Source organism: Polistes fuscatus, unplaced genomic scaffold (genome assembly GCF_010416935.1).
Source record: "Polistes fuscatus isolate 324 unplaced genomic scaffold, CU_Pfus_HIC Scaffold34, whole genome shotgun sequence".
In the NCBI taxonomy this organism is placed as follows: domain Eukaryota; kingdom Metazoa; phylum Arthropoda; class Insecta; order Hymenoptera; family Vespidae; genus Polistes; species Polistes fuscatus.
The window spans coordinates 103,760-119,646 of NW_025113112.1; the positions used below are offsets into that span (position 1 = coordinate 103,760).

Genomic DNA, 15,887 nt, shown 5'->3' on the forward strand with positions numbered 1-15,887 from the left:
CAAAATAACCTTAGTCATGCCAAAGCAATATTAGAGTTAGTACTCAACGATTTAAATGGGTCTCATAAGAATATAGGTTATGACGGATCAAAATATTTTCTAACGTTTATAGATGATTATAGTAAATGTGCTTTAGTATATACATTAAGATCGAAAGACGAAGTATATAATTATTTCATAGATTATATCAATAAGGTTGAAAATTTAACAGGCAAGAAAATAAAGAAACTGAGATGCGACAATGAGACAGAGTACATGAATTAAAATATGTTTAACTTATGTAGAGATAAGGGAATTATATTAGAACCATGTCCACCATATATACACGAGATGAATGGAACAGCTGAGCGCTATAACAGAACGATTATGAATTTGGCAAGATGTTTGCTTTCGGATTCAAAATTAAATATTAAATACTGGCCAGAAATGATAAAAGCAGCAGCGTACTTAAAGAATAGGTCTATAACAAATACTTATGAAAATAAAACTCCATTTGAAATATTTGTTGGAAAAAACCAAACATTAGTAACTTAAAATTATATGGAAGTAAAGTATTTGTTAGAGTACCTGAAATAAAAAGACAATCGAAATGGGACAGAAAAGCTGATATAGGTATACTAGTAGGTTATGAAAGCGTTGGTTACAGAGTTTTAGTAAATAATAAAATTATAGTTATAAGACATGTAGATTTTATTGAAAATGAAAACTTAATTAGATTTAAAAGTGAAGATGAAAGTGATGATGAATCAGACATAAGTATTAAGGAAAACTCTGGATGCAACGAAATTGAAGAAAGTGTTGTAAATGAAAATAAGAAAGAAAAAATACCAAGTAATAACATAGATGAAAATCGTAATGACCAAGAAATTGAACTGCGAAGGTCACAACGTGAAAGAAAGAAACCGGATAGATATGGTATATCCGATTCGTATTATATTTATGTAAATATTGTAAGCGCAGATAGTCCTAAAACTTATGAAGAAGCTATATAAGGAAACGATTGTGATTTATGGAAAGAGGCTATGAATAGAGAAATGAGCTGCTTAAATAAAAATAAAACTTGGCAATTAGTAGATAGGCCGAAAGATAAGAAAATATTAGATTTAAAATGGGTATTTACAAATAAATCTGATAATCAAAAGAAAGCGAGATTAGTTGTTCGAGGTTTTCAACAGAGTGAAGTACTGGAAGATCTATATTCTCCAGTAGCTAAAGTTCAAACATTAAAGTTATTGTTATCATATTGTTGTGAAAATGGTCTAATGATTATACAGATGGATGTCGAAACTGCATTCCTAAATGGAAAAATAAAATCAGAAATATTTGTAAAACAACCCTTAGGTTATAATGACAAAACCGAAAAAGTATATGTAGGAGACGGTAAGCGTCGCCGTCTTATCTTTTGGGTCTGCTGACAAAGACGCTAGTTTGTTAGCATAGGGCGATAGGTATCGGTTAGATTTTAAGTAACCTGATACAACGGACGAAATAAAGGACGGTGTGAATGCGACGAATGAATGCACGAGCGACAAAGAGTAGTGAGTATTGAGCGTTGTAAGAGAGAGGATCTGCGTTTTGTAATAAAACTGTTTTTCCATTTAAAAATCCTACAAAATTGGTGGCCCCTCCGGGATTGAAGAGCTACAGCGTGCGAAGAGTAGGATTGCGGAAAAACAACAGCGAATACTGCGATAGCGAAATTGTGTGAAGTTTTGCGATAGTGAATTGATGTGAACTTTTGCGATAGTGAATTGGTGTGAACCTTTGTGATAGTGAAGAATTAGCGTTGAACAGCGTGACAGAGAGTCGTGTGTGCGAAACAGTATAGAAGAAGAAAAAATCATGAGCGACGTACGTAAAGCGCCTTCGGAATTTTTGGTATCGGAATTGAAGGAGAAGTTGGCAGCTTTGGGACTTGCCACGACAGGTGTTAAAAGCGAGTTGATAGCCCGCCTTATGGAAGCTGATCCATCGGGAAATTGAGTAATAGGAGACAGTATTGCGAGGAGGGATGTCGAAGAAACGCGGAACACAACCGTAGCCGCGATGAGTGAGAGTATAGATGAGCTTGCGCTTTTAAGACGAGAGATGGAAATCTTTCGAAAAGAGAAAGAGATAGCGGAACGAGAAGTAGAACTAGCGCGGAAGGAAATAGAGATCCTGCGAAGGACACAAAGTCCTGCTATTTGTCAGTCGTACGGGTTGGAAGAGGCGAACCGGCCACCTGCGCAAACGGAGATAAATAAATTATCTTTAAAAGCTGTTACTGAATTGATTGGATACTTTGAAGGGGAGGCAGATGAGTTTACAATATGGGAAGACCACGTAAACTACCTGCGTGACATGTATCATTTGACCGAAGACCAGGCGAAAGTGATGATCGTACAGCGTTTAAAGGGGCGAGCGTTAGAGTGGTTTAGATCGCGGAGAGAATACCTGCATCTCACAGTGGATGAACTTTTAGTTGAGTTGCGAAAAATGTTCCATCAGCGAATCAGCAAGATGACCTTGCGAACGAGGTTCCAGGAACGTGTTTGGAAGCGTGACGAGTCTTTTAGCGATTACTTCCATGAGAAGATCATATTAGCGAACCGGATAGAGATCGACGAGGAAGAAATGATCGAATTCGTCATCGCTGGGATACCAGATCAATCGCTACGAGATCAAGCAAGGGTGCATGGTCATAAAAGGAAGGAGTCCCTTCTGAGCGCGTTCGAGCATATATCGCTACAAGGACGCCCGCAACAGGCGAAGATGGATAACTCGACGACACGTCAAAGCAACATAGACGCTAGCGTTAGAAGAAAGATAAATAGCGTATCAAATAACCGTTTGAGGTGCAAAAATTGCGGTGCGATGAGTCATTTTAGCGAGGAATGCCCATATAAGAGTAGAGGTACGAAGTGCTTTGAATGTAGGGAATTTGGTCATATCGCGGTTAATTGTCCTAGAAACCGTATTACTAACAAAGATTCATGTAGTATCTCGCGATCGGTGCGTGGTAAGTATTACAAAGAAGTAGTAATAAATGGTCAGAAAATCGACGCGCTAATCGATACCGGAAGCGATATATCTCTAATGCGAGCCACACAATACATACAAATAGGATCGCCTAGATTGAAACCGAATAGGATCAGATTTCGTGGAATAGGCTCGGAGGACAATAAAACGTTAGGGGAATTCTTTGCGGGTATTGAGATTGATGGTAATCAATATACCATTGAAATTTCCGTGGTACCCGATACATTGATGCAGCATGCTGTTTTGATAGGAACTGATTTCTTAGATACGGTAGATATTAATATTAGAAAGGGAAAAATTGCAATTAGCAAACCGTCGGGAAGCGGGGAGAACAGCGAGGAAGTAGTCGAAATCTTAAAGATAGACTGTGTATATGATACGAATGAGCTAGATCTGTCGCACATTCCGTCGAGTGAGCATAAAAAATTGGTAGTAAACTTGATTAGTAACTATAATCCGGTGAAAGTGCGTGATATTGGTGTTAAAATGAGTTTGATGCTAAAAGACGAAGAGCCAGTTTATCAGCGGCCAAGACGTTTACCTCCGTCAGAAAGGCAGGAGGTAGAGAATCACATCAGTGATTGGTTATCTAGCGGTATTATTCAACCATCGTTATCTGAGTACGCGAGTCCGGTTGTACTAGTAAAGAAAAAGGACGGTGGTACAAGGCTCTGCGCGGACTACCGAAAGATAAATAAGAAAATAGTGAAGGACCGTTATCCGCTTCCGTTGATTGACGATCAGTTGGACGCGCTTCAGAATGCAAATATTTTTAGTACGTTGGATTTGAAAAACGGGTTTTTCCATGTACCATTGGAACCGGAAAGCAGAAAATACACATCGTTTGTGGTTTGTGATGGGCAATACGAATTTTTATACGTGCCGTTTGGGTTATGCAATTCTCTCGCAGTTTTTCAAAAAGATCGCGATGAACTCAGAGATGCTGTTCGAGACCAGTTGCAGAAAGTGCAGCGGGAAAATATAAAAACATATAACAAACGACGTAAGAAAGCAAAACGATATAACGAGGATGACTTGGTGGCAATCAAGCGAACGCAATTGGCACCAGGCTTGAAGCTGGCATCGAAATACTCGGGTCCGTATCAGATAATAAAAGCCTTGCGTAATGATCGATATGTGGTGCGTAAGGTAGGCGAATCGGAGGACCCTTTACAAACTTCTACATCGGCGGATCACATGAAACCGTGGGTTGAAAGTATAAACGTTGGATTGAGTGATAGTGAGTCGAGTGACGATTAGTGATTATTGTGGCAGACGTGTAAATGGATATGAGTAAATGGAATTGATGCGAATGAATGAATGTGAAACGAAACGGTATTTGAGGACAGATACCGCTGCAGAATGGCCGAGTGTAGGAGACGGTAAGCGTCGCCGTCTTATCTTTTGGGTCTGCTGACAAAGACGCTAGTTTGTTAGCATAGGGCGATAGGTATCGGTTAGATTTTAAGTAACCTGATACAACGGACGAAATAAAGGACGGTGTGAATGCGACGAATGAATGCACGAGCGACAAAGAGTAGTGAGTATTGAGCGTTGTAAGAGAGAGGATCTGCGTTTTGTAATAAAACTGTTTTTCCATTTAAAATCCTACATATATAAATTGGAAAAAGCGTTGTATGGATTGCGAGAAAGCCTTAGGGCTTGGTATGAATGTTTTGACAGTTATATTCAAAAACTAGGATTTAAAAGAAGTGTGAGTGACTATTGCTTATACACAAAATGCGAAGATAACGAGTCTATTTACTTAATTCTACACGTAGATGATTTATTAATTTGCGGAAAAAAAGTCAATAAGAAAAATAAACAAGATTAAGAGCAAATTATCAAATAAATTTTCAATGAAAGACTTAGGCGAGGTAAAGACTTACTTAGGAATAAATATTAACTATGATTATAAAGATTGTAAGATGACAATGGACCAAAGTAATTATATCGAGTCATTAGCTAGACAGTATAATATTGAGAATAGTAAACTATTTAATATACCAATAGAACAGAATCTAAGTCTCGAATTCGCACAGGCAGCATCAAACAATATAAAGTATAGAAATCTTATAGGAGCACTATTATATATAAGCTCTGGAACTAGATTAGATGTGAGTTATAGTGTAAACTACTTGAGTCAATTTCAAAATTGTTACGATAAAACCCATTATAAATATGAGTTAAGAGTTCTAAAATATTTATACTTGACAAAAGATCTAAAGCTAACTTATAAAAAGAATGTAAATAAAAAGGTCATGGACTGTTTTTTAGATGCCGATTGGGCGGGTGATAAATCTGATAGGAAGTCAACGACAGGTTTTCTGATAAGATTGTTTGGAAACGTGATATACTGGAAAGTCCGAAAGTAAGGCAGTGTGACAAAATCGTCAACAGCTGCAGAATACGTAGCTTTATCAGAGGCTGTAAGCGACATCATAGTTGTTAAGAATTTGTTAAAAGACTTCAGTATTAATGTAGAAAAACCAATAAAAATATATGAGGATAACTCAGGAGCCATGGCCATAGCAAAATTTGGAAATATGACGAAACACTCGAAGTACATTGAAGTACACTATCACTTTGTAAATGAATGCTTCGAAAAGAAAGAAATAGATATTGTGAAAGTAGAATCTGAAAACAATATTGCTGATATTTTGACAAAGGCTCTTGGAAGAAGTAAATTTGAAAAATTTAGAATGCGTCTGAAAATTGTTTAGAGTATAAGTAGCATAAAATTAAGGAGATGTCTTAAGAGAACGGAAATATATATTTCTATGCTACTCATACTAAGTAGTAAGTAACGTGTGTTGAGTGTGTGTGGGAATGCGTGCGCAATAGTGGTAGCGATGGGAAGAGAACAAAGTGAACGGTATTCAGTATTAAGATGGCCGGTTGTATAGAGTAAGTGCATGTGCATTGTAATCCAAAAAGATATAGATGTAATCCATAATAATAAAGTATTAAATAATGATATAATAATAATAGAAAGAATCCTACAAGTGGATAGTTAAATATATTTGGCACATTAAACCTCTCATTTCTTAACAATTGAACATAACACTTATTGTTAGACATTCTATAGCACACCAAATGATATTTACGCAATATTGAACAGAATACATTATTGGGCAACAGGCGCTTATACAAACACACATACACACACACAAACGAGCATTGCGGGGGTTGCTGAGACTGTGCGTGTCGCTATACTATGCGTACCTCTATAAACTGAAACTTAGTTAATGTTTGTATGTTATTAGGTAGGGCCTATAGTTACTTATCGTAGTAGAAGATTACATTACGTTTAGACGTAATATAATCACACGTTGATGTCTAAGTGTTTCGAAAAAATTTCTTCGCTTTGCGTCGGCAGCGCAACTTCAGATTACTTCGCTAATGCCCGAACGTTCTTGGAAATTTCATTTACATTATTCAGCGCCTGGCGATAGGCAATACGTTCGTACGATTGTGTAATAAGTGACAATCGACTAATAGAAGCTTTTAGAAGAAATTACCGAGCGCATTCGATACATTTTTACAAAGTTTATGAACGTTTATGAATATCTATGATTGCTCTATTTGTAAAACAACAGTCTTGTTGCAGCCCGCTTAAGGGATAAGATGCAGTCAGAGGCGTGAAAAAAGGAGAATTTTTAATAATTTTTTTTTTATAATAATTAAGTTTGTTTTAGAAAACTGATTACACAGCGTTTTTATATTATGCTGCAACTTGACGTCTACAAAATTCCAAAAAAAAAATATTAATTATTTATAAAAATATCACCATCCTCGTTGGACCCCGTTTTGTATGTAGTGCTTTGCGGTGACAATCAGAATATCTTATTAGATCATCCAAAAAAAAGAAAATATAAATTATTAGTTTAATAATAAATCTAGTTCTTTATCAAACCTTCTTTATTTTTTTTTTAAATTAAAAAAATAACGGCTCTTGGCATTGTTTTCGATTTTCGGCAGAAAAATTATGAGTCTGTTGTAAAAATAAATCAAAGTTTTTCGCGTAAATGAAAATCCTTTAATGAAGAATTAGTTTTATTATATTTACTATTAATAAACAGTCTTTATATTTACTATTAATAAACAGTCACAATTTCATCAAAATCCATCGAGTGGTTATTGAATTACAATGGTTACCGACTTGACAAACATAGTTTCGAGAAAAACGCATTTAAAGATTTTTTATTTAGATACGGTATTAAATTTTTGTAACATTTTTAGCTCAATGGATGAAGCTAAACTTTTTGTATGTATTTCGATCCGCTGAATCCGAATATCACAATATTTTGCCGAAAAATCAAGCATTCAATTTTTTATAGCCAATTGTTTAAACAATTTTTCACAAAATTATAGTTTTTTGGGAGAAATTAATTTTCTTTTCATATTGTGTGCAATTTCACAACGAAAGTATTCTATACAAAATCTTGCTAAGGCTTATAGTTTTTGAGTCATAAATTTTTGAAAATTTCTGAAAGAGTTTTCCAATCTTATACTTATTTTATGTACTTATAAAAATACTAATTAAATAATTACTTTCATTATTAGACAAGGAATGTTATCGTTAATGCAATCATCACGTGATACCACAATTTTTAATTTCAGATCACGTGTGCTAGCTGTCTGAAATTTCACATCCTCATTACACTATTTTCCCTTTATAAGATTCGAAATAGCCGTTATATAGAAATAACGTTTATTATTCTATATTCAACATGACTATCTTCAGGTACATCATCTACTATGTCACATTTTAATTTTTTAGTTGATGAACTTGTAACACTTTCATCACGTTCCGCTGTTTTTGGATTGAAAACATTTTACCTTTTAAGGCTTTACATACGTCCAGAATTTTCTAAAAATCGATTTTTTTTTAACAGATTGATGTTCTCTATAGTTTCAGGCTTATTTCTGGGAAAGTCGATTGCAAAAATTCCTCATAGATCCAAAGTTATGATAGAAAATGTGACTACCCGACAAGAGTTTGGTGCGCGCGGATAGCCGTCCTTTGTTTGAGACACTTAAAACTTTAAACGCGTTTTTCTCGAAATTACTTTTTCCGCCACGGTCGGCATGATAACTCATACAGTTTTTAATATTTTTTAATGCGATTATTTTAAATATTCATAATTGTTTACTATAGTTGTCGAGATGGATTTTTGATATTTTGATTTAAAAATGTTACATTACGCTGAATCGTGCAGCACACTGCATAAGAAAACTATTCTTATAATAATCTTATGGAAATAAAGATTTCAAAAGATTTTGACAATGTAAAGTAAATATGTAATATTTTCTAGATCTCAGTTTACAGGAGATAGAAATAATCTAAGAGAGATAAGGTCTCCTCAAGAGGAAAGGTCTGGTGTTTGTCCTTTTTTTGTTTACCCGTGCAGGTTTGGATAGTATAGCTCCGAGAACCATGGGATGTACATCCAATCTAAGGCGTTACGTACGGTTAAAAGAAAGACCTATTGATAAGCGATAGGGAATTTGTGATTTAATAAGAAATGTCCTGTAGAATAAAGAGAGTCCTACCTCCTTCCACTATATACGGGCTATAAAGGCAAACACCGGACTAGAGTGCATGAGTCCATTTCAAAAAGTAAAATATGTAAGAGGAGTTTTCTTGCTTTTAGTATACCGCGGTGGAGTTTGTATTTTGTTGTATTTACTTGTGTTTTGTTAAAATATAAGATTTATGTTTGTACTACGTCGTTTCAACTATTATTCACCCCGACTTTTAATCGAACAAAAATTTAATAAAAATAATTAAAGTGTAAAATATATGACGTAAAACGCATACTTTTTTTTAAACTGCCGTAAATTGCTAAATTTTCCAATATTCAAAATTCCAGCTCGACCACTACACTACCACAACTACTCTACTACTACAATATTATTTTACAAGAATTTTTTTAAATTTTGTACACCGATCAACATTTACTGGAGATATGATGATGCCGTCCGTGGAGAAACTTTTTTTTCTTAGTGTTGTGGATCCCGTGATTCTTTATATAGCAATTTTTGTAAAAATAAAGTAGAATAAAATTTTGTATAAAGTTTAAATACCAATAAACAATGTGTACTATTTATTTTTAATAATTTCTATTGTTATCCCTACTAAAAAAATTTTTTATAGCGCATTTTTGGCACTGCAAGACGTATGTAAGGTCATAACAGTACGCGATTTACGAAGATTACTAAATCTCTAAACTTCTCTAGAACCTTCGCTACGATTCATAATGAAATAACCGAATAAGTTTTTGAACACAAATGTAGTGATACATAACAAGACTATACAGTCAATTAATTCGTTTCTTTATTTTCGATCGATGATTCTTCTTTTTTTGTTGTTTCCACAAGACTATTCATAAAATATAATAGACGGGTCGAAAACGGTTGCGCTTGCTGCTTCCGTCCACTACCTATCAATTGTAGGATATCTCGGAAACTATTCACTGGATTAACTCGAAATTTTCAGAGAATATTTTCGAAACGCATTTCAAGAAAATGTAAAAAAAACAAATCTATTTGTTGAAAATCCTGATTGCATCTCACCCCTTAAAGAAATTTCATAATATTTTATAATTGACTTCTGTTAATATGAATGGACGTAAAACATCATGGCTTAATAAATTATGTAATGCATTCAGTATAACGTTGATAATACAGTGTAACGTTTCTAGTGTGCGTGATAAAATCCCTTTTATTCTCTCATAAAGTTAATGTTATCTTTCAGAGGTGATTAAATTATATACACTATATCAGTGTGGTTTATGTATATGTATATAGGATAAATAATCTTAATTCCTATACTGTTGAGATTTTTACGGAAAGTAAAACTCAATCGGTTGTTTTGTAAAAGAAAAACGACAATTAAAGTTCCTTTTTCCCCGTTACACTTTTATTTACTCTTTTTTTTAATTAAATTTCTTATCTTTATTATAGCACTTAAAATTACTCACGTGTTTTCTGTTCTCTTTGTTCGTATCTATGTGTTCCTCTCTATCCATCAATCCATGTTGCCAAGTTCACTACCAACCGCGATAGCGAGACAAATTCAATTTAAAGAAAGTACATTTTCTTTACATGTATATACAAAATTTATAATATGTTTGATATTTATTGAAAATAATTCTAGACTGGAATTTTATCCAGGCACTTAAGCAAAACCTCACTATTGTATAGTAAAATAAATTACATTTTTTTATGTAAGCGATAAGTTTATCTATTTGATTAGAAGTGAACGATAATTACATTGATAGCATTATCATGATAACAGTAAGAGACATTTTAATATATGATGTTTTATTGAACGCGATAATGAAGATTTCCAGATTACTCAATATTAAGTGAAATGAAAATAATGCTTAGCTTGCATTTTGAGCTCACGCTACTTATTTTCGTTGTAAACGGTTAACTAAACTAGACGGAAACTATTGGATTATGTTCGTACAATTTAGAAATCCCACATTGAAATTTGAACGCTTTAATACGTCTTCTTTTCCAAAAGAAAACCAAACGCAAGAAAAATACATTAAATATATTGCTATAAGTACTTTTATACTAGTTTTTTATTTATAAAGATCAGCTAATTATTATATTCTTATCTCGTAATAAAATTGATTTCTTCATGACTAATGAAATACACACACATACACATACACACACATAGAGAGAGAGAGAGAGAGAGAGAGAAATATAATGGTACGATCAAAAGAATAATATGTACCATGCAAAAAACGTTAGCATATGAGATAGTATAACATGAGTTAATATGTGTCAATGAGCAAAAAGTATGACCAATAAAAGATTAAAGATTTATTAATAATATTCTTCTTTGTTATCAACTAACAGTTAGTCACATAAATATTTTTTTATAATTTTTTAAAATATCATTTTTTTTTTTACTTTTTCCATTCCTTTAATTTATTTTTTTTTAATTAATTTTACTTAATATGTTTCTATTTAAAATACACAATGTGAGCAGAATGATAAGAGAGTTAGTTTTGTTTTTTATATTTATCTTTTTATTATAACTTTTTTATGGTAAGGTTTTCACTGCTATGTATAGTTTGTATGACTAATTAGGAATCTTATTAATAACATTAATTGTCGTAATATTTATTTGTAACATCATTAGTTGAGTTTTTGTTTGAAAAAAAGGTACAATAACAGAAGTACGAGAAAAAAGTTACCTTATCTCGTTCCTTTTTTTTCTATTAAGTAATAAAAATGGAAGAAAAACAGAAAAAGAAGTGGTATGAATAGGAGATAATTTAAAAGTAATAGTGACACCCTTTATCTAAATAAATAAGCAAATTTTATCAAATATCAAACATTCTAATCTGTAGTTACTTAAAAATCTGCTAATAGCGCTGCCTGTTTGCTTAGAATTTAGTGGAATTCTCACGAGAATATAAATAACGAGCGAAAAACTATTTTATTTTCTATAGATAAGATACTCTAATAAAGAAGTGTTGTAGTGAAGAGAAACGAATTGTTACTTGTAGAGAATACGATCTATCAGGTTTGTTGATGAAATAATACGATATTAATATTAATAATTTATTCTAAATCAAGAAAATAATGTAAAAATAAATGTTGATAAAAAAGCTTGAAGTTTTGTTCGTGCATTTTTTTTGCAAGAATAATTATTCATTTAAAGGAAATCATATAGTGAATCTTTGGGATGAACGATTCAAAATATCAAGGTAACTGAGATTCCTCAATGAGAGATTGCCTCAAGTAGTTGATTGCGTACACCGTTTTTCAATGGTTTTTCAATGAGAGTGTTCAAGTTTTCCTTGATTTCTAAATGTTCACAATTGTAAATCTGATCGTACGTTAGTTGATATTTGTGAACGTGAGTATAAATGTAATTTTATTCTTCGTTCAATCGTTAGTAAATACGGACGTGTTAATCTTCCGCTCCAGAGAATATAAGTATTTAAATAATAATTACGTTGAGATACAGTGTAACGTACGTTAGGTTTACATCGCAGATACAAGAGTAAGCGACCAGTGTTCCAGCGAGGTAACACTGCACCCACGCGGGTAACCGCGTGTTCAAGCCTAAGACAAAAAGCTTTGACCATGGAAATTAACAATATCCCACCTTTTAAAATCGTTAATAACGGCAGCAGTTAAATTATTCGAACAAGAGCTAATACCGAAATAGGTCAATCGTCGATGGAAACAAAACAATCTTCTAACCTTGCTCATACAGGAAAGAGAATAATCAAAATAGATAATAGAAATTTGTGTATGGAAAGTGAGATGGATACAGATTCAGTAGACTCGCAAAACTGGATTCCCATTAAAAAAACCAAATTACAGGGATCACAAAAACGCAAGATGGGTGAACCAAAAAACGAAATAATAACTCTTCCACACCATTACCAACAAAATGGCTTCAAGACATACCCGTTAGCAACATTTATGATCTACTCGAAAAGTCAACAGAACCACAAAATACTACAGAAAAATTGGAAGGAAAAAAAGCAGTAAAACCACCACCAATATACATCGACGCAGAAATCATCGACCCTCTGCTTGAGTTATTGGATGAAACAGCTGGACAAAAGAATTATGTAATAAAACAACTTAAAGATAACCAAGTGAAAGTACAAATTACCACACCAGATACATACAGAAAGGTAATAAATGCACTAAAAACTAAAAACGCGGGATACCACACGTATCAAGAAAAAAAACCGAGAAAAGCTATAAAATCGTAATTCGAGGACTTCATCCCAAATCCACTATAGTTAAAATAACATTGAAATATAATGAAATTAACTACAATAAACAAAACGTAAATGCCAACAGGGACAATACACCAATAGTTGAACACATTGAATCAAGAAGAAGCAATTCCGAAGTAACCAAACGGGCACATACATATAAAAAGACTTAAACACTGATGAGACATCGGACATTAAAGAACTATTAAAACAATCAAATAAAAATACAGAAATCATAACCACAATGATAATGGAGCAAAATTCTCTCTTAAAACAACAAACGCAACAAATTACCACAATGCTACAACTATTAACATAAACGCTACTGAATAAAAAATATTGGATACACAAATAAAAATAGCGGTTTGGAAAAAAAATGGATTACAACAACGAATTCAAGAAACCCTAAGCATTCATATACACGCATGACATAGACATTCTACTCGTATCTGAAACTCATCTTACAAATAGAAACTATATAAATATTCCATACTACACCATTTGTATGACACAAAACATCCTTCAGGTAAAGTTCATGGTGAAACTGCCATAATTCTTAAGAACGAGATAAAACATCATCTACACAGTAAAACAGCCCACGATTACCTTCAAGCCACCGCAATTACCTTAAGAACTCAGGGTTATTCACTTAAACTCTCGGCTTTTTATGCACCACCAAGAGTCAAAATTTCAACCGATCAATGGAATAAGTTTTTAAAGTCATTAGGTAATAAATTCATAGCAGCTGGCGACTTTAACGCTAAGCATCTGAATTGGAGATCAAAAAAACTTCACGACGAGGTAAAATTTTAGACTCATATATAACCAACGCAAACCTAGACATCCTCACGACAGGTGAACCAACATACTTGCCCTCAGCTTATAACAAAATTTCCGACTTACTAGACTTCGGCGTCCTAAAAGGCCTAAAAACCTAATTCACTTAAAAACCGAATCATCTCTTTATCTCAGCTCAGACCATTCGCCTATAATAATTACATACCGGAACAAACCTATATAAAAAATCTCCAACGCTGTGCAATGGAAGCACAAAATAGATGATCTTTAAAGAAACTTTAGAATCTAAATTAAACTGTATTATTCCGCTCAAGACCTTTTTACAAATAGAAAATGCAGTTAACAATTTAACAGATACTATACAAGAAGCAGCGTGGGCATCTACATCTCAAAATGTTTCACCCAGAAAAATTCCGTCATATCCTAGCATTATTTTGCATAAAATAAAAGTAAAAAAGCTAGCAAAAACTAGGTGCAGAAAAATAAAACAAGGAGTAATAAAAGACTACAAAACAAAGTAATTAAAGATTTTCAGCATAACATACGGGATCACAACAATGCAGAATTCGAAAGGTACCTGACATCACTTTCACCTCACGAAGATACTAATTACTCTCTCTGTAAAACAGCAAAAAGATTCAAAAGACCAGTAAAATCAATACCTGCCATACAAAATTTTGACGGATCGTGGGCGAAAAGCACAGTATAACAACTTCGCAACAAACCTAGAGAACATATTCTCAGCACACAACTTCAATGCCAAAAACATACACAGACACTAACGTAAACTAGTTCGAAAACATTAATAGCACAACAGCCGAAGAAATAAGAATGCTAATATCACAAATCAAAATAAGAAAGGCACCAGGTTACGATCTAATAACTGGTTGAATACTAAAAGAACTGCCACCTAAAGCAATTGGGATGCTCACAATAATATTTAATGCAGTATTACGAGTCCATTACTTCCGAAGTACTTGGAAACTCGCGGAAATTATAATGCTCCCTTAACCTAATAAAGATCTGCATGATGTAAATTATTATAGACCGATATCGCTCTTACCATTACTATCTGAACTGCTGGAAAAAATAATATACAAGAGAATGAAAAGAATAATTTCTGACAAAAATCTGATTCCTGACCATCAATTTGGATTCCGAAACAAACACTCTACCGTTGATAAGTACACAGACTAACTAATACGATAATCACAGCTTTAGAAAATAAGGAGTACTGTTCCGCTGTCTTCATAGATATAGAAAAAGATTTCGATAAAATGTGGAATCACGGATTATTACAAACAATTAATAAACACTTTCCACGCTCGTATTACAAACTCCTAAAATATTATCATTCGGAAAGAACATTTTACTTAAAAATAAAAGACACTCATTCCAACATCAAACTAATCAAAGCTGGGGTTCCGCAGGGAAGTATCCTCGGATTAATTCTCTACATCCTCTATATGACAGACATACCAATAAACGCAAACTGTAAAGTCTTAACATTTGCAGACGACATGGCAATGCTTACCATAAACAAAGACCCGCAACAAGCAATTCAATCGTTACAAAACCAAATCAACTCTCTCGAAGAATGGTTACGTAATAGGAAGATCACGGTAAACTCTACCAAGTGTAAACACATCACGTTTACACTGAGGAAAAACAAAATACCGAAACTGCAACTATATAATAGAGAAATTCCGCAAGTAACGACGGTCAAGTATTTAGGACTTCACCTAGATTCCAAACAAACATGGAAAAAGCATATAAATACCAAAATCGAACAAATTCGTTTAAGAAGGAGAAAAATGGCTTAGCTAACTGGCAAAAAATTGAAACCTAATAATTTACAAAACAATAATAAAACTAATCTGGACATATGGATTACCGCTATGGGGTATAGCAGCGAAAAGTCTCACTGTCGAGCTTGAGGCTCAACAATCTATAATCCTACGCACAATCGTGGATGCTCCATGGTACGTCCGTAACGAAGAAATAAGAAAGGACTTAAATATTCCTACGATAGAAGAAAAAATAACCAAGTCAACTTGCAGATACAAAAGATGAATTGATATGAACATAAACCCGCTAGCCAACGATAACTATAACCAATATATCCCTAGAAGGCTCAAAAGAATCCACCCAAGAGACCTAGTAAAAACTATAACTAAATGAAATAAACGACAATAGCGACGCTTTCTCATTGGAGAAACCGTCTACGTGTTATCTTTTTTCACTTATATAGCAATTTACTAAATGTCTACGGACAAATTGGAAAGATGTATGGAGTTAAAT

General features: G+C 33.5%; 1 protein-coding gene across 1 annotated transcript; it reads left to right on the plus strand.

Moving 5' to 3' along the window:
• The first annotated feature begins 2,046 nt into the window (after positions 1-2,046).
• Positions 2,047-4,281, plus strand: LOC122520413. The gene has a single exon (XM_043640496.1). The coding sequence runs from the start codon at positions 2,047-2,049 to the stop codon at positions 4,279-4,281; it is 2,235 nt and encodes a 744-aa protein (XP_043496431.1).
• Positions 4,282-15,887: the final 11,606 nt, after the last annotated feature.